Source organism: Anolis sagrei, chromosome 2 (assembly GCF_037176765.1).
Source record: "Anolis sagrei isolate rAnoSag1 chromosome 2, rAnoSag1.mat, whole genome shotgun sequence".
In the NCBI taxonomy this organism is placed as follows: domain Eukaryota; kingdom Metazoa; phylum Chordata; class Lepidosauria; order Squamata; family Dactyloidae; genus Anolis; species Anolis sagrei.
In genome coordinates, this window is record NC_090022.1 from 176,051,583 (window position 1) to 176,077,990 (window position 26,408).

At 42.8% G+C, this 26,408-nt stretch overlaps 2 protein-coding genes across 4 annotated transcripts in view; one reads left to right on the forward strand and one right to left on the reverse strand.

Annotated features, from left to right (window-relative positions):
- Positions 1-10,410, forward strand: part of IRAK1 (interleukin 1 receptor associated kinase 1) — a 60,619-nt gene extending 50,209 nt beyond the window's left edge. The window contains exons 12-15 of one of the 2 annotated variants that reach the window (XM_067464191.1): positions 320-533; positions 2,512-2,574; positions 7,400-7,522; positions 10,012-10,410. In XM_067464191.1, coding sequence (XP_067320292.1) covers positions 320-533; positions 2,512-2,574; positions 7,400-7,522; positions 10,012-10,064 — 453 coding nt within the window. In that variant the 3' untranslated portion in view covers positions 10,065-10,410. The remainder of the gene's footprint in view (positions 1-319; positions 534-2,511; positions 2,575-7,399; positions 7,523-10,011) is intronic. The other variant, XM_060763204.2, reaches the window with a different exon arrangement.
- Positions 10,411-15,789: 5,379 nt separating this feature from the next.
- Positions 15,790-22,726, reverse strand: TMEM187 (transmembrane protein 187). Of its 2 annotated transcripts, none has more exons than XM_067464192.1 (2): positions 22,367-22,726; positions 15,790-17,962 (listed from the first exon to the last, which is right to left on the reverse strand). In XM_067464192.1, exon 2 carries the CDS (start codon positions 17,423-17,425, stop codon positions 16,619-16,621), a length of 807 nt encoding a protein of 268 aa, XP_067320293.1. In that variant the 5' UTR covers positions 17,426-17,962; positions 22,367-22,726; the 3' UTR covers positions 15,790-16,618. The 2 variants fall into 2 exon arrangements, with proteins under 2 accessions (XP_067320293.1, XP_060619186.2); XM_060763203.2 differs by lacking the exon at positions 22,367-22,726 and having other exon boundaries at positions 15,790-17,531; positions 17,664-18,168.
- Positions 22,727-26,408: the final 3,682 nt, after the last annotated feature.

Here is a 26,408-nt window from a genome sequence, read left to right on the forward strand (position 1 = left end):
GTGGAACAGATCAATGGTATTTTAATGGGAAATTTTGCTTTGAGTTAAGAGTGATTTGAATTAAGACCTCAGTCACGGAACAAATTAAACTCTTTTAACTCATGGTATCACTATTTAACATTTTAAAAACTTATTAGCAGTTAATAATAATAGTAGTAATATTGTATTCAGTGAATTAACTCAAGTGGGAAATGGGACTTCACGCCTGTTAGAAGGTTTCTGATTTTGACACAGTGGCCCTTGTTAGAAGGTTTGGAGGCATGACTGTCCTTTTACTGGCTGAGAAGCTCAAGACCCTGTTTCATCTCCTGTTTTATAGGTGTATCAAGAGCTAGAGAGGCTACAGCTATCACTTTATGGGGAATCGTCTGACTCTTTGCTGCCCCCAAGGCAACTGCGTACAACACAGGAGAACCTGTTCTCTGCTCAGCCTCCCAACCAACCTCAAGAGATTGATGAAAGGCAGGTGGCTGGCTTTGATCTGGTGAGCCAGAGAAGTGTGTCCAGAGGAAATGTCTCCAGAGGCCAGCCAGGTAAGACTATCTCCACCTCATCTTTTCCTTCTCATCACATTCTCCAGTCAGTTCAACGGGCAAATACTGGCAAATTATGATTGAAATGTTTTTAAAGCAAGGATGGGCAACCTGACTTCCAGATATTGTTGATCTGCGTCTCCTATTAGACATAGCCAACACTCCTATAAAGCAGGAAATGAAACAGGTTCTTGAAAAGAATGATGGGAATTATAGAATTGAGAACCAAGATAAAGCATTTTAAAGACTTGTTAATGCCAAAAACACTGTTCTACAAATTTTCAGTTTTTCTCAGTTGCGGAAACGAAATGTGCCGTTTCTTAATAAATTTAACATGCTGAATTCAAATATAATAATTAAATGTGTTAATTGGCTCTGGTTTTTATGCTATTTCAATTTTCTCCACAATAGGTAATTCATTAATATTATGATAATGCGCCTAACCTTACTGCATGTATATAAACCGTGAATATTTACTAAATTTTAGTCAAATTATATTGCCAATAGTTTATACATGAGAAATATTTATTTAATTAGTCTATGTTTGTGCAGCAAGAAACTATATTAGTAGGCCTAATGCAGTTGAAAAGTCTGAAAGTTTAAATGTCGCTTTAATGGTGACTTTAGTTTATATCCTGTTTGCTTCTCTTGACTTTTCTTTTGTATTCAAGGAAAGGATTGTCTCTTACAATGCTCCAGCAGTAGTCTGACAGCATTGACGGAGTCCATTTGCCTTGGTATCTTTTTTCTATAGTGCTTTATTTACACACGTGCGAGGAGGCATAACTACAGTAAAAAGAACAATGTAAAACGATGTTTAACGATACTGTCTCCGTCTTCAACTGACTGACCCTCACCGTTCAAAAGTCTGGCCTTATATAGGGCTTTCTGGCTTTTGCACACGGCACTAATACTGCGTCATCAAACTTTCTAGTGTATTCTAGAATCTTCCATAGTGTAAGTCGCAACATGCATTTTTTCAACCATATGTGATCATGTGATTGCTTATATCATAAAAACTAGAGCCAATGTACATTTTTAAATGTCATTTTCGTTTTCAGCACCCCAAAATCATAAAAGAACAACTATTTTCAGGCCCGCAACTTTTTCTCCGTTGAACAGTGAAATTAATCATTATTGAAATTCAAGCTTACTATGAATGTTTGCAAATGCCATCAGCATTCAAGTTAGTAAACCATTGTTTTTTGCTTGTCTTTGGTATTGGAAAGGCACAACCTTTTAAGAGATCATAACCTTTTGGAAAACCAGGAATCTCCATAGCCTTTTGGAAATGTGACCCTTTTGGAGATTAATTGGTATTCACGCTCTTTGGAATAATCATAATGTTTTTGTAAAGTATGATCTTCCTGAGAAGAGCTAAAAACTCATTTGAGTGAAACTTATTTATTTATTTGTTTAGTACATTTCTGTACCGCCCCCTCAGCCTTCTGGCGACTCGAAGCAGTTTACAAGGCAAGAATTCAATGCCGCCAAGGACACAATTACAATATACAATATAAAAAACATCAGCAACAATAAAATCAAACATTATAATGGAACATACTTCAATTGATAATCATTAAAACAATGTCCAGTTCCGCCATATAGTTATTCCATTATTATATCCTTTACTCCGTATTTTCAAATGCCTGCTCAAATAGCCATGTCTTAAGATTCTTCTGGAATGATAGGAGTGAGGAAGCCAATCTAATCTCCCTAGGAAGGGCGTTCCATAGCCGAGGGGCAACCACTGAGAAGGTCCTGTCTCTTGTTCCCGCCAACCGTACTTGTGATGATGGCGGGACCGAGAGCTTCTCCAGATGATCTTAAAGTCCTTGCAGGTTCATAGGGGAGATTCATTCGGACAGGTAAGTTGGGCCAGAACTTCTCTTTAGTGGTATATATCCACATGTACTTAAGCAAGGCAATGTGACTTTCAGCTTTTAGACTGCTAACCTAGTTGTCTCTGATCTGTTAGGAACAGAGATTATGCCAATGCACCAAAACAGCAGAGCTTCAGAAGTGTTCTTTTCAGTAAAAGGTAAAAGTTTTCCCTTGACATTAAGTCCAGTCATGTCCAACTTCGGGGGTTGATGCTCATCTCCATTTCTGAGCAGAAGAGCCGGCGTTGTCCGTAGACTCCTCGAAGGTCATGTGGCCAGCATGACTGCATGGAGTGCCGTTACCTTCCTGCCGGAATGGTACTTATTGATCTATTCAAATTTGCATGTTTTCGGACTGCTAGGTTGGCAGAAGCTGGGGCTGACAGCAGAAGCTCACGCCACTCCCCAGATTCGAACCTGCGAACTTTCAGTCAACAGGTTTAGCAGCTCAGCAGTTTAACCCACTGCGCCACTGGGGGCTCCTTGTTCTTTTTAGTGCCCATAAAATATACAGGTATTTGGTTTTAAATCATGGTCTCAAGAGATAAAAATAAAGTAGACTTCGTTAAAAGTAACATATTTGATTTATTTTATGTATTCAGCATACAGGTATATAACTTGTCAATCCAGTTACAGATGAGATTTGAAGTAGTTTCTCTGTGCAGATAACGCAGGGCATCTTTCTAATGATCTCAACAGTCCAAAGTCTAAACCAGGGGTCCTCAAACTTTTTAAACAGAGAGCCAGGTCACAGTCTCTCAAACTGTTGGAGGGCCGGATTATAATTTGAAAAAAACCATGAATGAATTCCTATGCACGCTGCACATATCTTATTTATAGTGCAAAAAAACCCCCCAATAATTAAAGAACAATTTTAACAAATATAAACTTATTAGTATTTTAATGGAAAGTGTGGTCCTGCTTTTGTCTGATGAGATAGGATTGTTGTTGTGTGCTTTCAAGTCGTTTCAGACTTAGATTGACCCAGAGTGAGGGCCGGGTAAATGACCTTGGAGGGCCGTATCCAGCCCCCGGGCCTTAGTTTGAGGACCCCTGGTCTAAAGCATCTCTCGGTCCTAAAATGGAGTCTCAGTCTGAATATTCCCAGACCTGGTGACATGGTTTGTAGTCCCTCCCGCAACCTCAAACAACATAAAGGGGAAAACTGCATATCAAAATATACATACAATGTAGTAAGCAAACTGAATTATATGCATAACAAATAACTAGTATAGGAGGCTTGTCAAAGGTTGCTATTTCCAACTTTTGGAACCCTTAAGCTTTTCCTGCCAGTTGCACATTTTGTCTGATGAAGCATAAAGACCACAGAGGAAATATAAAAGACAAAACTTCATTTTTTAAAAATGGTGTGATTGCAGTTTTAGAGCCTCATGGGCCACTCCCATTTTCAGTTGTGTGTCATATGCCCACTTCAGCTAGACCAGAGTACTTCTATTTCTTGCTCTCAGATAAGGAATGATGCAGTTAAACAAACAGACCACCCCTTGTAGAGGAGCATTCTTGGAATCTCTGAATGTGAACTAACAGGATGTTATGCAGACACACAGAGTCCCAGGTTCGGTTTCTCCACTTAAAACCCGGGTAGATCCTTGTCTGGAGTTCTGGGAAGCTGCTGCCTGGTGTTTCAGGCCACTACAGAGCTTTTAACAACAAGGAAGCAGAAAGATCTTAATCAGGGTTGCTAACAGAGTGGGCACATGCATGGACTTCTAACTCCTCATACATGGCAACAGCCTTGATTGAGAGCACATTGTTAGGAGGTACCAATACACTTGATCCTGGTGCAGGGAAACATCATAAAAGCCACTCAAATGTTTCAAGGTCATGAGTTCGAAGCCAGCCCGGGTTGGAGTGGGTTTCCAACCAATTGTGTAGCCTGTTGTCGACCTTTACAACCCGAAAGACAGTTGCATCTGTCAAGTAGGAAAATTAGGTACCACCTTAAAGTGTGTGGAGGCTAAATTAACTAATTTATGAGGCCATAAAAAAAAAAGACTCCAGCAAAGCACTCCAGCAAAAAAGCATGCGGGGAATGCGGAAGTACTTCGTCAGTGTCGCAGATGGACGATGAAAGTGATAGCTCCCCTGGCGGCCAGAAAAAGTTAAATAGCCTCTGTGTATGTCTGTATTGGCATTGAATGTTTGCCATATATGTGTACACTGTAATCCGCCCTGAGTCCCCTGCAGGGTGAGAAGGGCGGAATATAAATGCTGTAAGTAAATAAATAAATAAATAAGGGCTGGGAGAGAAGGAGGGAGATCCACACTTCCTTGGTAACCTCTCCTTTTCTCCATCACACTCCATTGCTTAGTTGTGTGGTCCTTGGACTAAAGAAGGTTTGCTTTCCCCATTGTAAATAGGCAATGCTTTACATTAGTTAATGACATGTGCACGTTGGGCACCATTTTACTGACTTCTGAAATTACATACTTTTCAGACATATTTGAAGATTTATGGCTTGCTTGGCTACACTTTTTGGTGCTTGCCACCTTACTACCTTTTCTGTTATTGTTGTTGTAGAGATGTCTCTATTTCTGAATTATTTGTCCGACATCATGCACACATACACACATGAACCTGTTTGACAATTCCCACCCTATCTTTAATTAGTCGTCTTCTTGTTACTTTCATTTATTTATGTTTTAACCTTGATTTTCAGTGCAAAATTCTCAAGATGGTTGTCGTTCCCATATAGCACATGTGTCAAACACAACGTCTGCTGGCCGAATCCAGCCTTCCATCTCATTTTATGTGGCCCTCTTCCAGATGCTGAACCACAACTCCTGTATCATTAGACTTCATGACTAGAGCTGATGGGAATTGTGATACAGGAACATCTGGAAGGCTGGAGTTTGTTCTGTTTTGTCAGGATAGTGGAATTTCAATTAAGACACAAAGCTTGTGGATTTGATGTCTGATATTAAAATGCCCCTTTAACCTTTCCCCAACCTCAGAGCCACAAGTTCTGTTAGGTTGCAATTCCCATTATCCCCAGACAATCAAAAGTGATGAGAATCAGTATATACTTATTCAATGGATTTAAAAGAAAACTGGATAAAATGTTTTATCAGTGGTATCTCACTCCACAAAAATTGTCCATTTTTTTTAAAAAAAACCAAAAAAACCCCCAAAAAAACAACGATAGTAGGTGCTGGAAATGTAAAGCACAAACAGGGTCCTTTCTACATATGTGGCGGAACTGTGTAAAAGCTAGAGACTTCTGGAAAGACATTTATAAAACAATACAACACATTTTGAAAATAAGGTTCAAGTTTAAGCCAGAAAATTTTTATTAGGTATGTTTGACTTTGCACTAGACCAAAATCAAGATAAAATTTTGACTTATATGATGACAACAGCAAGATTAACTTACACAAAACTTTGGAAATAGGAAATGATTCCAACTAGAATATCATGGTTATTAAAATTATTGGATATAATGAATATGGACATACTGGCTTAGCAAATTTCATGCCATTCTCCAAATCCTAAAAAGAAAAGAAAACAGACTGGACATTACTAAAATGTTTTTTGAAAAATGAAAATTTGGAAATAAAAGTTAAAGAAACGAGTATATGAAATACTCGGAACAATTAAATTTATATACAAACTAGCCATCCCCTGCCACGCGTTGCTGTGGCCCACATGGGGTTCTGTGTGGGAGGTTTGGCCCAATTCTATCGTTGATGGGGTTTTGAATGTTCTGTGATTGCAGATGAATCCCAGCAACTACAACTCCCAAATGTCAAGATTCTATTTTCCCAAACTCTACCAGTGTTCACATTTGGGCATATTGAGTATTCGTGTAGAGTTTGGTCTAGATTCATCATTGTTTGAGTCCACAGTGTAGGTGGACTACAACTCCAAAACCAAAGGTCACTGCCCACCAAACCCTTCCAGCATTTTCTGTTGGTCATGGGAGACCTGTGTGCCAAGTTTGGTTCAATTCCATCATTGGTGGGGTTTCAGAATGCTCTTTGATTGTAGGTGAACTATAAATCCCAGCAACTACAACTCCCAAATGACAAAATCAGATTTTTTGAGTGAAGGACATACATTGGGTTGTTAGGTGTCTTGTATCGAAATTTGGTGTCAATTCGTCCAGTAGTTTTTGAGTTCTGTGAACACCACAAACGAACATTACATTTTTATTTATATAGATAGGACTAGCAAGGTATAAATCAATTCTTTTTCTTTTGATAATAATTCTTCGAGGCGAAGACAGGAAATACCAAGTTTTTCTTTTTAATTCTTTGTGTGTGTGTGTCCCGTTTCGGTTTTGGTGTTTGTTGTTTTTTCTTCCTTGCCCCTACATTATTATTTTTTTGAACTATAGTTTTATCCTTCAAACTTCCTACTTTCCTATAAACTTATAATGTTCCCCCTCTTTTATTGTATCACTATAACTTTCCCGAATAAAAATTATCAGCAAAAAAAAAAAAAAAAGTGATGAGAGTTGTTGTTCAATAACATCTGGGCACCCAAACTGGGTAAAAACTAAAGAGCACTGATCACTATGTAAACAAAATTATAGCTGGGCCTCTGTATTGACAGATTATCTATCCTTGGATAGTTGGATTCAACAGTCCTTTGACTGTTGAATCCAACTATAAGGCTGATGTGGCTGATGCCAGATTGCATTTAACGTAAAAAAAATGTGCATAGCCAAGTAGCACAAAAATACTGTAAATCGGCAGTGCCAAACAGATACTGAAATTTAGCAATAAAAGCACAAGAGTTTTAATAAGCCCAAGAAAATGGAACGGGTTTGACCTGGCACCTGAGAGATATCAGTTGACATCAGATGAACAAATGAAGATGGCACTCCCAAAAAAGCACAAGTCTTGGTCATCATTCACCGCCCTTCAGAAAGTAATGGCACCCAGAGCTGGACCCTCAGTGGTGACCTTCCAATCTAGGAAGGTTGTCAGTCATTGACCACCTTTTCCCTCTCTTTGCAGATGTCTCTGCCCCTCAGATCATCATCAACCCAGCACGAAGGCGCATAATGGAAAGGCTGGCACTCTACCATGATGGGATGCTCGACAGCCTGGCAGTGCTTGCCTCTGCACCTTCTGTGTCAGGTAACTACCCTGCAATTTCCTCTGCTGCAGCTGTCTTGTTGAACTAGGGCAGTGGTTCTCAACCTGTGGGTCCCCAGATGTTTTGGCCATCAACTCCCAGAAATCCTAACAGCTGGTAAACTGGCTGGGATTTCTGGGAGTTGTAGGCCAAAATACCTGGGGACCCACAGGTTGAGAACCACTGAACTAGGGCATTAAGCTTTAGGGTGGCTAGTGCATAGGCCAGTGAACACACTGGTTGGCGTTGATGGACAAATCACCCAGAATTCCAGCTTGAGGATGGCTAACTCATCTGGTGCTTCTGCTGTCTTTTCCTTCCTTTAAAATTTCTCTTCTCTAAAAAAAACTTTTTTGAGACTTTCGTCTTCATCACCAGTTAAACTAAATGCAAAACACATATAGCTGTGTTTTGCTAGCATTCCTATCTTGTTTTTCTTGAGTTTGCCTTATCCCTTCCTGCGGACAAAAATGCGGACAAGGGTTTTTGAATAAGTATAGGAGACATTGATTTTCCAAGGACTGGGAACAATATAAGGAGTGTGTGCTTCCTTCTCCACAATCATGAGGACTGGAAATGTAAAGATTATTTCCTTTGCAAGTTTTTTATTCTGTGTTTAGGCCCATGCTGTTGGGTTAGATCAAAAATCCATCTCAGCCGTCCATCTGGTGCCCAGTAGCCCACTGGTTGTTTCTGGAGAACCCCAAAATGGGGATAAAACAAATTACTCTCTCCATCAACTGTAACTGTGTCGATACAGCTTCTGAACACAGGTGATAGAGGGGTCCTGTATTTGCTTAATCATTGTAACAAAGAGTAGCTGAAAGTCATCTAATGCAAAATATTGAACTTCCTACCACCAGTATTGTGACAGTGAATTCCTAATGCTACATCTAGCAGTGTTTCTCTAAACAGAGAGATCTTTTCCCAGCTAATTGCTAGACATCCTCGAAGTGGAGTTGCCATGGTTTGATGGTGGTACCTACTGCATGTGTTTTTCCATTGAGCTACAAGACCCATTTTTCTTTTTTGAGATAAAAGGATTTTGGGGTTGCTTTGAGTTTTCCAGGCTGTATGGCCATGTTCCAGAAGCATTCTCTCCCGAGCTTTCACTCACATCTATGGCAGGCATCCTCAGAGGTTGTGAGGTCTGTTGGAAACTAGGCAAGTGAGGTTTATATATCTGTGGAATGTCCAGGGTGGGAGAAAGAACTTCTGCCTGTTGTCGGCAAGTGTGATTGTTGCAATTGGTCACCTTGATTTGCATTTGATGGCCTTGCAGCTTCAAAACTTGGCTGTTTTCTGACTGGGGGAATCCTTTGTTGGGAGGTGTTAGCTGGCCCTGATAGTTTCCTGTCCGGAATTCCCTGGTTTTTTTTTAATGTTTTTCCTTATTTACTGACCTGATTTTTGAGTTTTTTAATACTGGTAGCCAGATTTTGTTCATTTTTGTGGTTTCCTCCTTTCTGTTGAAATTGTCCACGTTTGTGGATTCCAATGGCTTCTCTGTGTAGTCTGACATGTTGGTTGTTAGCGTGGTCCAGCATTTCTGTGTTTTCAAATAATATGCTGTGTCCTGGTTGGTTCATCAAGTGCTCTGCTATGGCTGACTTCTTTGGTTGAAGTAGTCTGCAGTGCCTTTCATGTTCCTTAAGTCGTGTTTGAGTCATTTGTAAGTTGGATGTTTGTATCTCAATTCATAACAGTAGCAACATTCCAGTTATGAAGTAGCAATGAAAATAATGTTATGGTTGGGGTCACCACAACATGAGGAACTTTATTAAGGGGTTGTGGTACTTCAAAGGTTGAGAACCACTGGTCCACATGCTTATGGATTCCAATGGCTTCTCTGTGTAGTCTGACATGGTGGTTGTTCAAGTGGTCGAGCATTTCTGTGTTCTCGAATAATATGCTGTGTCCAGGTTGGTTCATCAAATGCTCTGCTATGGCTGACTTCTTTGGTTGAATTAGTCTGCAGTGCCTTTCATGTTCCTTGATTTGTGTTTGGGTGCTGCTGTGTTTGGTGGTCCCAGCTAACACCTCCCAACAAAGGATTGCCCGGGTAGGAAGCAGCCAGGCATCGAAGCTGCAAGGCCATTAAATGTGAATCAAGGTGGCCAATTGCAACATCAGACAGGAGTTCTTTCTCTCCAGACCTTGTTGCAGAATGAGACAGCCATTTGTATACTTCAGTGTTCTTCAGTTGCTTTTCTCCTGTTACTCCTGAGTACCTAGTTCTCCCAAACTTCAGATGATACCGTTTTCTACAGTTCTTCCTCTGTTTATTAAGATTGCCTGGATTGTCATCACTGATTTCAGGGATATTTATTCTTCAGTAGGTCCCTTTCCTTCATGATAGGGGACCAGGCCTTTTGTTTTGATGTTCTGCTGTTTGGTCAGCTGATTGCTCCTCGTAGATTCACCAAGCATATGACCACCTTGGTGGCCCATCTTCCCTCAGCAACCTATATGTCTTCTTTCTCCCTTCCAGAGCCCATTGCAGAGCCTTCTCGGGAGCCTGAAGAGAGTGACGAATTTGAGTGATGAATCTGGTGATCATGGAAGGATTAAAGTTCTCACAGCGCTGATGGCACTTTGCAGTTACAGGGTCGCATGCCCTCTTAGCCGGTGTGCATGTTACGTTCCTTCGCTGGTCCTATCCATCCTTTAGCACCTTGGTGTTTCTGGTGGAATCTGGTCTCAGACCAGCAGCTATGTGTCAAACGAGGACTGCTACAAGAGTCTCTTGCAGGGATCTAAAGCCCAGACCTCAGAACTGGAGGGATGGGGAAAGGGATGTCTTGCCTCTAAATCCTCCCTGCAGAGGCTCTTCACTACACTCCTCATTCTTGAACTGGTACAACAAATAAAATATTTTATATATTTGTAACTATCCAGTGTCTTTTGGATTGGCAGATTGAACATGGGATATTGGCAGAGGTCAACTTGTTTTTACTAAATTGCAAGAGCATTATAGTAGGCTCAACAGAACGAGACTAAAGTGTATATTTCAGTCTTCCCATCAGGCTGGGAAGCCTGCCCATTTCCATCCTTCCTCATAACTTACAGCATCAGTATGAAAAAATGGCACAGCCAGCGGAAGCAAAATGGAAGCCAAAATCCCACAGATGAGATAAATATCTTTCATCCCTTGCTTTGTAATGTTGTTGATTGATAACTTTTCGCTCTCTCTGTTCTGTCATTCACCACGTGGAATTAGTTCTCAGAATTAGGTACTTCCAGTTACTTAAAACCATTTTTGTTTATCCAGGAATGTTCCTAATTGTTACCTGTTTTCAAGTGAATTTTTATAATGGGGTTGATTGGTTTTATTGTATTCCTGTTTATTGTAAACCACTTGAAGATTATTTTTACTGTTTTATTTGCTTGCTATTTTGTTTTTACTGATGTGTTGTTGGACTTGGCCTCATGTAAGCCGTCCTGAGTCCCCTTGGGGAGATGGTGGCGGGGTATAAATAAATTATTATTATTATTTAAATGAGAAGTGACAGCCAGCTCTGAAGTACATATATTGTTTGATAAACCTTTTCAAAGTGACTTTGTTCTCTGAAAAACTTATCTTGAAACCATAGTAAATTTGCACAGTATGGTTTTGAAGGGGATCTTGTAAGCATTACATTTTAGTAAAGGTAAAAGTTTCCCCTGACATTAAGTCTAGTCATGTCCGACTCTGGGGAGTGGTACTCATCTCCATTTCGAAGCCGAAGAGCTGGCGTTGTCTGTAGACACCTCCAAGGTCATGTAGTGCCGTTACCTATTGATGTACTCACATTTGCATGTTTTCAAAATACTAGGTTGGCAGAAGCTGGGGCTAACAGCAGGAGCTCACCCGTCTCCCCCAGATTTGAACCGCCAACCTTTTGGCCAGCAAGTTCAGCAGCTCAGTGGTTTAACCCACTGCTCCACCAGGGGGCCACCAAGGTATTGTTTAATTACATATTAAACAATATTTATTTCAGCTAGCAGACTGCCTGCTAAATAAGGTTCTTTGGGCAGGGTATAGGACAATTAAAAATATAACATTCAAAACAAAGACACGCATAGGACAATGACAAAGGATAAAATAAGATTCTGCAGCAGCAGAATGAAAGTGTGCAGATCGAAAGCAGTGCAATAGAATAAAACAACTTTATTGTTATTGTAGATCATACAACAAAATTAAATGCCATCCCCAATCACATTCTACACTTTGTGTAGAATTACAAAACACTCAACTTTCCCCATTCTAATCACTATTGCCATGTCAGTGTGAAACCGTAGAGTTCAATATAGCCACAGCTTTAGGATAAAAGCTATCTCTCTTATTTGCCCTTGTTTTTATCATCCTATACTCTCTGCCTGGTGGTATTAATTAAAAAAAAAGAATATTCGAAGTGAGATGGATCCTTAAGAATACTTGGAGCTTTCTTAAGGCAGCAGGAATTATAGTTTTTCCAAAGAGGTGAGAGGGCAACTAGTAATTCTCTGGGCGGTAGAGGTGATCCTTTGCAGAGCTTTCCTACCTGCCACTGTGCAATTGGCAAACCATATGCTGGTGACTTTCTACGGCTGTGCTGTAGAGTGTCCTACTCTATAGCACAGCCGTAGAAAGTCACCAGCAGTTTTTCATTCAATTGTTGGTTCCTTAAAAGTCTCTGATAATACAGTCTCTGCAAGGCTATTTTAATCAATGCCGCAGTATGAAAACCCCAGGGAAGTTCCTCTTTTACAAAAGCGGCCAGGAACTTAAAACTGTCCACCCACCCCTCTTGATCTCCATTTATAACCAAAGGCTGAATTTTTTATCTATTCCTGCTGTAAACTACTATAAGCTCCTTGGTCTTATTGATGTTAGAAATCAAATTATTGTCCCTGTACCACAGGAGCAGCTGATGCACTTCATCCCGGTAGGCAGACTCATCCCCTTCAGAGATAAGCCCTACAACTGTTGTATCATCTGCAAATTTAACAATGATATTACTGTGGTAAATGGGGGTGCAATCATAAGTATAAAAAGTATAAAGCAGAGGACTCAACACACAGCCCTGTGGCATACCTGTGTTGAGAATAAGAGCTGAAGAGATATGATTACCTAATCTAACCCACTAGGAACGTCCAGGTAAGATGTACATAATCCAAAAACAGATTAAATATGAAAGTCCAATATCCATAAGTTTAGACCAGGTGTCCTCAAACTACGGCCCAGGGGCCAAATACGGCCCCCCAAGGTCATTTACCCTGCCCTCGCTCAGGGTCAACCTAAGTTTGAAACGACTTGAAAGCACACAACAACAACAATCCTATCTCATCAGCCAAAAGTAGACCCACACTTCCCATTGAAATACTAATAAGCTTATATTTGTTAAATTTGTTCTTCATTTTAATTATTGTATTGTTCTAAAGTGTTTTTTGCACTACAAATAAGATACGTACACTGTGCATAGGAATTCATTCTTTTTTTCCAAATTATAATCCGGCCCTCCAACAGTTTGAGGGACTATGACCTGGCCCTCTGTTTAAAAAGTTTGAGGACCCCTGGTTTAGACACTAATCTATGTGGAAGGATTTGGTTAAATGTGGAACTAAAGTCAGCAAAAAGCGTCCTCACATAGTTCCCCAATTGTTCCAGATGAGCCAAAGCAGTGTGAAGCGTGATGGCTAAGGCATCCTCTATAGATCTGTCAGTTCTATATACAAACTGTCAAATGTATATGGAAGGGAAGAAATGATATGCCTGCAGACCAGTTTTTCAAGACATTCCATGATGATGGAAGAATGTGTCACCATTCTGCAGTCCCAAAAATTATCAATAGGGAACTTATTTGTTAACAGAACAATGATGGAAGTCTTCAAACAAGATGGTATAATGGACTGAGATAAAGACTGATTAAAAAACACAGTCAATATAGCAGCCAACTGATCAGTAGTCTTTACGCACCGGACTAAAAATGCTATCCAATCCAGCAGCCTTTCTAGGATTCACAGCCCTCAAAACATGTCTCACCTCATATTTCTCCGCTATGAGGTGCGAGCAAAGCCAACCTTAAAAACTCTGGCATAGACACTCAAGCCCTGGCCCTTGAGCACTCCAGCTAGAGGTCAGCTGTGGCTAGCAGTGCTGTAGAATTTGAAGAGGCACTATGGAGAGAAACGTGCCAAGAGGAAGGCATATCAAGCCAACCCTGACCGGGACCGCCTTCCACCTGGAAACCAATGCCCTCAATGAACATGCAGATCAAGAATAGGGCTCCACAGTCACCTACATACCCACCGCCAGTACACCAATCTTGGAAGACAATCCTACTTGGATAATGAGGGATCACCTAAGTAAGTAAGTACAATCAACTAATGGATGTATTTCAGCTACCTCTGGTTTACCTGCTTCAAAGCGGGCAAAAAAGTGATTTAGCTCTTCTCCCAATGGAACATGCGTATCAACAGGCATGTCTTTGTTTAATTTACAATTATTAATTTGTGGAATCCCCTGCCAAACCTGCCTCGTGTTATTATTATGAAAATGACCCTCAACCTTTCTCTTATAATCAACCTTGGCTTGCTGAATGCCTCTCTTAAGACTAGCTCTAGCAGCACTGTATTTTACCTCATCACCAGACAGGAAAGCATTGTTTTTGTCATACAAAAGTCACTGGACTTCCCTAGTCATTCAGGGTTTCTGGTTGGAATAAGTCTGGATGCATTTGTCCAAAGTGTCAGCATCTGTCTAGTATTTAATGTAACTCAGAACAGCTTCAGTATGTGCCTCCAGGTCTGGGTGATAAAAAATGTCTCAGTTTGTCATCTCAAAGCAATACTGAAGTTGTTGAGAGGCATCTTCAGGTCAGGATTTCAATCTTTATTATAGGCAAGGCCTGCTTCCTGAGAGGGATGTATGCTGGTGCCAAAAGCAATCATATGATCTGATTGGTTGAAAGCAGTAGCCCTCCCGGTGTTAAACTGCAGCTCCCAGAAGCCCTAACTAATGTTAAAGGATATTAGAAATTCAGTAGTGGCTGGAAAGTCATGTAATAATAATAATAATAATTATAATTATTATTATTATTATTATTATTAATACCCTGCCACCATCTCCCCAAGGGGACTCAGAGGAGCTTACATGAGGCCAAGCCCGACAACACATCAATAAATCAAAAACAATAAGCAAAAACAATACAATTAATATAACTCACATGTAAACAATAACACATGTTTTTAAAATGCCTTGGAGAACAGAAAGATCTTGACTTGCTACTGAAAAACTTGGAACAGAAGTATTAAGCTCCTCCAGGGAGGTCATTTCACAGATAGGACACTTATCACTCAAAAGTCACCCACCCCATACATTACGAGGAAGCTTAAAATCCTGAACTTTAGGTTAAACAATTGACAATTGCCATTCCTCAGAAACAACTGCCTCTCGTTTTGTTCCTAACTGCCACCAAGCCAACTTCAACTTATGACAATTTATTGAATGGGAGATATCCAGGGCACACTCAGGACTAGGACTTCCTTGATTTGATCTACCCATTTGGAATGTGGTCTTCCTCTTTCCAAGCAACTGCCTTCTACCTTTCCAACTGCCTTCTACCTTTTCTAGTGAGTTGTGTCATCTCAGGGTATCGCTAAAGTACGACACTGTTTCATCACCTTGGGGTAGTTTAGATTTTTGCTCTGAGCTCATTAATTTGTCTTTTTGGCAGTTCGGAATGCACACATAAGAGTCCTCGAGTAATACCTTTCTGTTGTATATGCTTTCCCTACGATAGTGTCTCTATACTTGCATTTAACGGCAAGTGTATACAGAGCAGTGTTTCTCAACCTGGGAGTCGGGACGCCTAGAGGGGTCGCAAGGGGGTGTCAGAGGGGTTGCCAAAGACCATCAAAAACAGTATTTTCTGTTGGTCATTGGAGTTCTGTGTGGGAAGTTTGGTCCAATTCTGTTGTTAGTGGGGTTCGGAAAGCTCTTTGATTGTAGGCGAACTAGAAATCTCAGCAATTACAACTCCCAAATTTCAAGGTCTGTTTTCCCCAAACTCCACCAGTGTACACATTTGGTCATATTGAGTGCTATGTTTGGTCCAGAGCCATCAGTATTTGAGTCCACAGTCCTCTCTGGATGTTGGTGAACTACAACTCCAAAACTCAAGGTCAATCCCCACCAAACACTTCCAGTATTTTCTGATGGTCATGGGAGTTCCAGAGCCCCCAGTGGCGCAGTGGGTTAAATCCCTGTGCGGGCAGGACTGAAGACCGACAGGTTGCAGGTTCAAATCCAGGGAGAGGTGGATGAGCTCCCTCTATCAGCTCCAGCTCCTCATGCGGGGACATGAGAAGCCTCCCACAAGGATGATAGAAACATCAAATCATCCGGGCATCCCCTGGGCAACATCCTTGCAGACGGCCAATTTTCTCACACCAGAAGCGACTTGCAGTTTCTCAAGTCGCTCCTGATACGACAAAAAAAAGGGGGGGGGGAGTTCCAAGTTTCTGATGGTCATGGGAGTTCCACGTGTGCCAAGTTTGGTTCAGTTCCATAGTTGGTGGAGTTCTTTGTAAGTGAACTATAAATCCCAGGAACTACTACTCCCAAATGACAAAATCAATCCCCCCCTAACCCCACCGATATTCAAATTTGGGTGTATCGGGTAAATTTGGTCCAGTGAATGAAAATGTATCCTGCATATCAGATATTTACATTAGCAAATTTAGAGTTATGAAGTAGCCACGAAATTAATTGAATGGTTGGGAGTCACCACAACATGAGAAACTGTATTAAGGGGTTGTTGAGGAAGGTTGAGAAACGCTGATATAGAGTGAAGATTTCTTCATGGCTTTCTATAAGCAGCAGTTTCTGACTGGAGACTTTCAACTGGAACAGGAAAAAATGGAATTTTATTTATTTATTTACTGATTTATTTATGCTCCACTTTTTCCCTCCACAAGGACACACAAAGTTGCCACCTCACCAACTACTATCTCCTCATACATTTAGAGTAGCCAGAGCAATATGTGTTTTTTCAAATCCAATAATACTGTACCTTTCTACCATTATGCCTTTGAGTGATAATGTTAATTTTGCTTTGCGAAGATGATAGGTTACTTTATAGAGGCCTGAGCTGGCGTCTGCTTAATTGAGTCAAGAAGAGGAAAGCACAGTGGAACTGTAGTACATCACAGATCTTGGACCAAAAATGGCCTGTGAGCCGACGAAAGAATGCCCACTGTGCCAGTTCCAGGTCCCACAGCTTCAGGCATACAAAACCCAGGCAAGAGAGCATCCCCAATGCCAAGATACGGAAAGAAATGTCATTACCAAAATGCCTCTGCACTTTCCATGCTCTCCAAACAACTATGAATATATGTCCACCCAATGCTAGTTCAAAGCCTTGGGGGTGAAGCAATGCCAGAGCATAGCTCATCAATGAAGTCATTTCCATAGCCAGGAAGGTGATGGGTTTCCATCCGTGCTCTAGGTAATGGCACCAGACCATAACCCAAGCAAAAATTGGCAGGGTCAACCACTGATCCAAGACAGCTGCCCAGTGATGCTGTGTCCAGAGCCGGACCCACTGCACAGGCCCATACACGATGGCCATGAGGGCAAAGACCTCTTGGAAGTAATATGTCCGTCCCTTCTTGCCACCTGAAGGCAGCCAGTACCAACCGAGAAGTACATAGGCCACATTGACTAAGCAATTGGCAGGCATAGCCAGGATAGCAGGCAATTGTGACACAGTTGGTTCAGCATAGTGCTCAAACCCAGTCTCTGTGTGAACACCATCCAGGATTCCAGAAGCCACAACGGCCACGCAAAGCACCAAACTTCCAAACACTTGCAAGACCGATTCTCTCTGGATTCCCAAGTGCAAAGGCTGAATTTCCAAAGGCTGATCCCATTTTTTTGGCATGGCTGTTTGATTGTTGTTGCTGCTGCTCCTACTGCGACTTCAGCTGCTTTGATCGATGGGATGCTAGCTTTGAAAAGTGTGTGTTTCACTTCCTGTAATGACGACCCTGTGAATTCATACAAAACGAGGAAAACTATCAAATAGGTGGCATATCTGGCAGGTGTCCAAGTCTGGATTTCCGGTCCCAGCCTGGGCACGGACTGGGGCTGCATGGCCTTGGGGACATTTGTGCTCTTACCCTGCAGGAGTCTCAGAAGCCCCGTGTGCCTTTCCCTCTGTACTCCGCACACTCCCTCCTTCCCCCACTTCCCTCCACAGGACTTTGGCCTCCTTGGCAGCCTCTCCAGGCAGGCTCTCGCACGCTGCTGCTTCCAGCGGTTGCAGTTATGAAACAGCTGCGGAGGCAGGATTGGCTGCCGGTGACATCACTGCGCAGGCAGGGAGCGCGTTTCCTTCCCAAGATCTTCTGTTTTGTCACCATGGGGACGGCGGAGAGAGCCACGCTTCAGACTGGACGGTGGTCCCCTGGGCTCAGGCCTGCAAGACATTGTGTTCTTCAAAGTACAAACTATTTATTGCAGAGGCATCATGTTGCTGCTGCCTACTTTAAAAAAAAAAAGCTTCTCATAGTATAAATGTTGACTTTGAAGCAACAACAGAGAGCAAGACCCTGGCGAAAGATAAACTCATGACAGCCAAAAATAGGAAAAACATAGGAAGAAGTTTGAAAATGATGGACGGGAAATGAAGCACACATATTTCCTAACCCTAACCCTTTTCCTCTCCTGCTGAGGACTGGTAGGAATCTGAGCCCAGTGTATGGAGGGACATAATTTGCCCCGTTTTTTTCCCCTGTTGAATGTTTTTGATATAATAATTATAATTATTATAACTTTATTTGTACCCTGCTAGCATCTCTCAAAGGACACGATGCGGCTTACATAGGCCAAGGCCTCAAAACACAACACAACAATACAACACCTAAAGCAAATTAAAAACAGTTAAAGCAATATTAACAACAAGCAATAAACAATACATCAAGACACTATAAAACTGGGCCGGGCCAAAGTAGTGGGTACAAGATTAAAAGTGCTGATCATAGAATCATAGAATCAAAGAGTTGGAAGAGACCTCATGGGCCATCCAGTCCAACCCCCTGCCAAGAAGCAGGAATATTGCATTCAAATCACCCCTGACAGATGGCCATCCAGCCTCTGTTTAAAAGCTTCCAAAGAAGGAGCCTCCACCACACTCCAGGGCAGAGAGTTCCACTGCTGAACGGCTCTCACAGTCAGGAAGTTCTTCCTAATGTTCAGATGGAATCTCCTCTCTTGTAGTTTGAAGCCATTGTTCCGCGTCCTAGTCTCCAAGGAAGCAGAAAACAAGCTTGCTCCCTCCTCCCTGTGGCTTCCCCTCACGTATTTATACATGGCTATCATATCTCCTCTCAGCCTTCTCTTCTTCAGGCTAAACATGCCCAGTTCCCTAAGCCGCTCCTCATAGGGCTTGTTCTCCAGACCCTTGATCATTTTGGCAGGAGGTATGTAGGATTATAGGGTAAGTGCAATGTGCGGTGTGCAACAATCTTAGTTCTACTATAATAATAATAATAATAATAATAAAAATAATTTATTTGACCCGTTATATGACCATTTCAAAACAGAACACGAGTAAAAAACAAGGCAAAAAGGTGAGGACAGAAGCTGACCTTCTATTTACAGTCAGAATCTTATTTTCCTGGTTTTAGGAAATCTGCTTTTTTCTTAATAGCTTTCAGAATAAAAAGGCTTACTCTGATTATGCTGGATCTTTCCTGCCCTTGCAAGAGGGATGTCAAGAATATCATTTCTGTTGGATAATATTGGATGTAAATATCTGTCTCGCAGTTCAGTATATACTGGACAGTCAATTAAGAAATGTTCAATATCTTCCACTCTTTGTTCTCCCCATACGCAGAATCTCTCACTTCTTGGGATGTTACAGTAGCACCCGGTTTGCACCATAATACCGAGTTGTTCAAACCTAGCCCTAGTATATATTCTTATTAAGGGTAGTGGAAGTGGAATAGTTAGGTACCATTTGATACAATTTTAAGCACAATTATTTTTTAAAAAATAAAACATATCCACTCCCTATTGCATAATACTAAAAATTTCACCAATAATACAAGACAGTCCCATGACATTTAGCACTGCTTCTCACACTGTGGGTCCCGACCGCAAATGAGGTCCCATAAGAGAAAACAGGACCCCTCAAAATATTGAGCAACAAGAAAATATTTCTGAATGCCACTTAGACATTTACACAAATCTGTTAGCAAAAACATACTTTGTTTACAGTGGGCTCTATAGTTGTACTCCACAAAAGGAAAATCAGTCTGGTTAGCAAGTCTTGCAATAGCTTATTTGTTATCAGTAAATGTTTGAAATATATTTTATATATCTATATACCTGCGATCATATAAAAATAGGCAGAATGGGGTTATGAGTGGGGGAAGCCCTGACATTTAGCGCTTCAGAATAGTTCAAGTTGCCATTTCTCCCTCATATATAATATAATAATATATAATTATATATTTTATATTACATGTAATATTTCTAATAATATCATAATATAATGGTATTGTACTATGCTAATAATATAACATATTGTATGTATATACATATCTTGTAAGCCACTCTGAGTCCCCTTCAGGGTGAGAAAGGCAGCATATAAATGTCGCCAATCTATATAAATAATAATAATAATAATAATAATAATAATAATAAAACCTTTATTTGTACCCTGCTACCATCTCCCGAAGGACTCGGTGCGGCTTACAAGAGTAATAAATAAAAATTACTGTGGGATTAACAGAACTCAAAAACCACTGGGGTTTTTGACACCAAATTTGGACACAAAACACCTAACAACCCAATGTATGGCCTTCACTCATACATACACTGAAAAACACAGCAGAAGGGACTTAAAAAGCCCCCAAAAGCTAAATGATGAAAAGCTAAATGACAATACATTAAAAAGGGAAAAAAGGAGAAAAAAAGAAAGAAAAGAAAGGGAGGGAAAGAAAAAAGGAAAGGGAGAAGGAAGCATGGAAGCGAAGACGGAAGGAAGGAAAGAGGTAGAGAAGGAAGAAAGGAAAGAAAGGGGGAAGGAAGTAAAGTTAGGAAAGGAAGGAAGGAGAGAAGGAAAGAAAAAGGAAAGGAAAGAAGGAAAGGGAGCGAAGGAAGGAAGGGGGGAAGATGTAGAGAAAGATGTAGGGAAGGAAAGAAGGAAAGAGAGAAGGAAGAAAAGAGACAGCAGAAGAGAAAGAAAAAGGGGGAAGGAAGGAAAGAGACAGAGAAGGAAGGAGGAAGGAAAGACGGGAAAGAAGGAAAGACTGAGTGAAGGAAAGAGGGAGGGAAAGAAGGGGCGAAAGAGGGAAGGTTGGCCACAGCAACGTGTGGAGGGTACAGCTAGTAAACAAATATATACCTCGCAAGTGTGGGAAGGGAGGAAATATAACCTGGAAGGCTGCCCTGTTTTGTGTGTGTGTGTGTGTGTGTGTCAGGAGCGACTTGAGAAACTGCAAGGCGCTTCTGGTGTGACAGAATTGGCCGTCTTCAAGGACGTTGCCCAGGAGACGCCCGGATGATTTTGATGTTTTTATCATCCTTGTGGGAGGCTTCTCTTGTGTCCCTGCATGTGGAGCTGGAGCTGATAGAGGGAGCTCATCCGCCTCTCCCCAGATTCGAACCTGCGACCTGTCGGTCTACAGTCCTGCCAGCACAGTTTAACCCACTGCGCCACCAGGGGCTCCATGCCCTGGGTAATGTGACCCAGTTCCTTTTTCTTTAGAATCATAGAATCAAAGAGTTGGAAGAGACCTCATGGGCCATCCAGTCCAACCCCCTGCCAAGAAGCAGGAATATTGCATTCAAATCACCCCTGACAGATGGCCATCCAGCCTCTGTTTAAAAGCTTCCAAAGAAGGAGCCTCCACCACACTCCGGGGCAGAGAGTTCCACTGCTGAACGGCTCTCACAGTCAGGAAGTTCTTTCTCATGTTCAGATGGAATCTCCTCTCTTGTAGCTTGAAGCCATTGTTCCGCATTCTAGTCTTCAGGCTAAACATGCCCAGCTCCTTAAGCCGCTCCTCATAGGGCTTGTTCTCCAGACCCTTGATCATTTTAGTCACCCTTTAGAAGCAAAACATCATTTTACCACACCTTTACTATGATTTTCCTAACTCTAAAATAGGAAATGCATCTCAGGGAAATCCACACAGCCATATAACCCACAATATTAAGTCAGAAAATCCAGTGTGGGTTATCTGAGTCTACATTGCCAGTTGGAAGGAGATAATGTGGGATTTTATACAGCTGTGTAAAAGGCCCCGCAATGAGGCTCGCAATCCCTTAGAAATTTACTCAGAAGTAAACATTTGGATGAAGGCGGATTACTCTGAGGAAAAGGAAGTCTATCTAGCGCCAACTACGGTGAAGCCTAGCATTGACAAACATCCGGGTAGTTCACACAAACGCCTGTGAAGCCAGGAGGGCTGGGGGGGAGGGAGTGTGTCTGCGCCTGCGCGCTGAAGTCGACGGTTGCTACAATAACAATCTGAGTGCGAAAGTTGTTCTACGATAGCGACTTCAAAAGCCATTCCTCCTTCACGCCCTTACGTTCCGCCTCTGCTATTCTTCATCACTCGACGGAGTCTACGTTACGTTAAATGTGTAAACTCCGAGAGCCGTCTCCTAGCAACGGAAGTTTCCAGGCGCCATCTTGGGTAGGCAGGGCGAGACAGCCGATAGCGGCGGCCATCTTGAGAGACGGCGGTATATCCCTTTTCTCGAGAGTTTTGGCCGCCATCTTGAACAGCTACTGTGTTGACAACACCACAGGGGATTGAGGAAAGCGCCATCTTGGCTCCCCCCCTTCAACATCCGGGCAATTTCGTACCTTGGCGCCATCTTGTTCGAGTCTCCATCCGGATGTCTCTCACCATCTTGGTTCCATTTTGAGACGCGCCAGCTGCCGGAGGCGTCGGTCACCGCCATTTTAGATAGTCCCCTTGTTTACAATGAGGAGGCGATGGGCAAGTTTGAATATCCGGGAATGTCGCACCCCGCCATGAGTGAGATACAAGCCACATCCGGGAACTTAGCAAGAAGGCCATCTTGGGGCAGTGTTCCGCCCACCAAGGGGCCGCCATCTTGAATGTGTATCTCTCCACAGCGGGGATGCTGAGAGCGCCATCTTGAATCCTGCAAATAACACAGGACGCCCATATACGGGCATTTGACGAGGGCGCCATATTGGTCCGTGTTTGAAAGGGAAGGCGTACATCCGGGAACTTCATGGCGCCACCTCTGTTTTCTATTTTGTGACAGAGCGAGCGAGGGGGCGGAGACAAGATGGCGGCTTCCAGGAAAGCGTGAAACCTGGAAGTGTTATGCCTAGAAGCGCTGTATAAGCGAGTGATTATAATATAAATATATAAAACTTTATTTATATACCATTCCATCTCCCCAAGTAACACCACAAAACATAGAGTAAAAACAACATAACCATAAGATTAACAAACAAAGCATAAAAATTGTCGCCATAACACTCATATATTAAAAGTAATCCTACCTGTTCAAGGCAATTAAAAATGTAAAAGCCCAGGCCAAGATTTGTGCAAGCCCCAAAAATTCTAGGGAGCCCGGGAATTAAGTATAATGCCTACCTGCGTGACCGCATCTCCGTTTACGAACCCGCACACTCCCTCCGATCATCTGGAGAGGCCCTGCTCACGATCCCACCTGCGTCGCTGGCACATTTGGTGGGGACGAGGGACAGGGCCTTCTCTGTGGTGGCCCCCCGACTCTGGAACTCTCTCCCCAAGGACATCAGACAAGCCCCAACATTGGCTGTCTTTAGGAAGAGCCTGAAGACCTGGCTGTTCCAGTGTGCCTTTCCAGAATAGGAAACTCCTGACTTCAAATGCACTTTGCTAGAGATTCAGGATTATCTGCACATTGCACCTACCTCCAAATACAGGGTTAGTCAAAATGCATAGGCCAATAAGCCATTCAATTGAATGGCTTATTGGCCTATGCATTTTGACTAACCCTGTACTTCTACATATTACCTGTCAAGTCCAGCACTTTTAAATTTTGGCCCGGCCTTTAAGTTTTAATTGCGTCTTGGTGTCATTGTTTTACTGTTCTATTGTTTTGCTTGATGTTTTATTATTTGCTTATGAGTTTATTGTGTATTGTATGTTGTTGATTGTCGGCGGCCTTGGCCTTTGTAAGCCATATCGAGTCCTTCGGGAGATTTTGTGGGGTATAAATAAAGTTAATAATAATAATAATAATAATAATGCTATGGCAGGCAACAATAATATTAGGTACGTGTCTGTGGCTGTTCATTCCGGGGCCGATTAGAGGAAAGAATCTGGGTAATTAGGAAGAATAAGGCCGTATTAGACAATGTGTAGGGCAGAGTTAGAACTCGTCATTCTCAAAGGCTTGTTGAAACCACCAGGTCTTCAAGCTCTTACGAAAGGAGGGGAGGGATGGAGCCTGTCTTATTTCCCTTGGAAGGGCGTTCCAGAGGCGGGGGGGCACCACTGAGAAGGCCCTCTCTCTCGTCCCCACCAACCGCGCTTGAGACGGTAGTGGGACCAAGAGGAGGGCCTCCCCAGATCTTAGAGCTCGCGCTGGTTCATAGAAGGAGATGTGATTGCAGATATAGGCGGGCCCCGAACCGTTTAGGGATTTATAGGTCATGACCTGCACCTTGAGTTTGGCTCGGCAACTTATCGGCAGCCAATGAATCTGTTTTAATGAGGGTGTTGTATGCTCCCTATACAATCTAAAACATCGTACATCAACAATAAAATACATAAATAGTAAAATACATAAAAGCCAGTTTGTCAAGATAAAATCATGTCCCACTCAAGTCCGCATATGTGGTTGATAACTTTAGTGAATTGCCAGTCTCTGCCATCATTCTGGGAATGCCTCTTTCCATAACCAGATTTCACTACCTTCCTGAAGGTCAGGAGGGAGGGGGCAGTTGTGATCTCAATTGGGAGAGAGTTCCATAGCCTGGGGGGCACCACAGAAAAGGCCCTGTCCCTTATCCCCACCAGACACGATTGCGAGGGTGGTGGGACTGAGAGCAGGGCCCCTCCAGAAGATCTTAACAGCCTTGATGGTCCATAGGGGAAAATACGTTCGGATAGGTAAACTGGGCCGGAACCGTATAGGATTTTGTAGGATAAAACCAGCCCTTTGAATTGTGCTTGGAAGCTAGTTGGCAGCCAGCAGAGGAAAGGGGCAGATCTGATCTCAATCAGGAGAGTTCCATAGCTTGGGGGGGGGGGGGGCACCACAGAAAAGGCTCTGTCTCGTGTCCCCACCAGACGCGATTGCAAGGGTGGTGGGACCAAGAGCAGGGCCCCTCTAGAATATCTTAATAGCCTTGATGGTTCATAGGGGAGAATACGTTTGGATAGGTAAACTGGGCTGGAATAGGGCCCTTCCACACAGCCCTATATCCCAGAATATCTGCTTTGAAGTGGGTTATCGGAGGCTCCCTCCACACAGCTGTGTAAAATAATAATAATAATGTATTGTCGAAGGCTTTCATGGCTGGAATCACTAGGTTCTTGTGACAAGTATCCACAGAGGTAGTGAGGATGCTTGCCATAGATGCAGGCGAAACGTCAGGAGAAATGCCTCTAGAACATGGCCCTATAGCCCGAAAAAACCCACAAGAACCTAATAATAATAATAATAATAATAATAATAATAATCTTTATTTATACCCTCCACCATCTCCCCAATGGGGACTCAGGGTGGCTAACATCAGGCCAAGCCCTTCCAAAATACAATACACCACAGTAAAATACAAAAATAAAAATAATAATTACAATAACAAAATGAAATGGCACAACAAATTCACACAATAAAAAAATTAAAACTTTGAACTGGGATATATGGCAGCGTGGACTCCGATATCCCAATTCAAAGCAGATATTGTGGGTTATATGGCTGTGTGGAACGACCCTGAGTCCACACTGCCATATAATTCAGTTCAATGTGGGTTTTATACAGTTGTGCGGAAGGAGCTTGTATTGCGGGAACAGAACGCTAGCTTTATTAGTGCCTTTATATCCTATACATCTCTTGTTTCAAAAAAAGCAGTCACATGTGTCCGCAAAGCGAAAACCTGCCTTAGAAACGGATCTCGATGTTTATTAAAGATGGCGGCGCCCATAAGGTTGCTATAGGACTGTTTTGGCCGAGAGAGGGAACACGTATGGCGCCTCCCAAAAGCATTCGTGGCTGGAATTCGTAGGAAGGCCGTTGATTGGCGGGAGCGCCTTTTTGAAAAAAACGAGGGCGGGGTTTCCTGTTCAAAATGGCGACTTCCACAACACCTTCGGCGAGCTAGAGAACGTACAGTTGGGAGTTTAAACTCGTACAAACAGCTCCGTGTTCATAATAGTTTTAAAAAGGGAAAAGTTTTGGCTCCTTGCAAATACGGGGAGGGGGGTGGGGGAAAAAAGTCCCAGAGTTTCCCCTAACATGGCGCCACACAAAATGGCGGCGCCCTAGTGGGAGGGGTTCCGTACAGAGGCCCTTTCCCAGGCCCCGCCCTCCGCCGCTGCTGCCGAGGAAGAGAGACTGCTCACAGGCGCAAGATGGCGGCTCCCAGGGCGGCGTGAAGGCGCCAGGAGCCCGCAGCTTGCCCATCGGTGCCGTACAGCGCGGGAGGATCCGGCGGGCCGTGGCGCTGGGAGAGCGGCGGGAGGGCGGCTTGGTTAGGAGGCCTCGCCGGGGAGCGGGCAGGGAGGGAGGGCGCGGGAGGCGCGCCGGCTGCGCGGGGACGAGGGGGAGGCGGCTTGTCCCTCCCTGCGGCCGCCATTTTCCGCCCGGGCAACGCAAGATGGCGGCTCCCAGGGCCGGGCGCTGAGCAGGGGGCGGAGGGGGGCGGCAGAGGGGCC

Coding starts and splice junctions, on each gene's coding strand:
- TMEM187 (XM_067464192.1), bottom strand. CDS start 17,425: ATGCCAAAAAAATGGGATCAGCCTTTGGAAATTCAGCCTTTGCACTTG.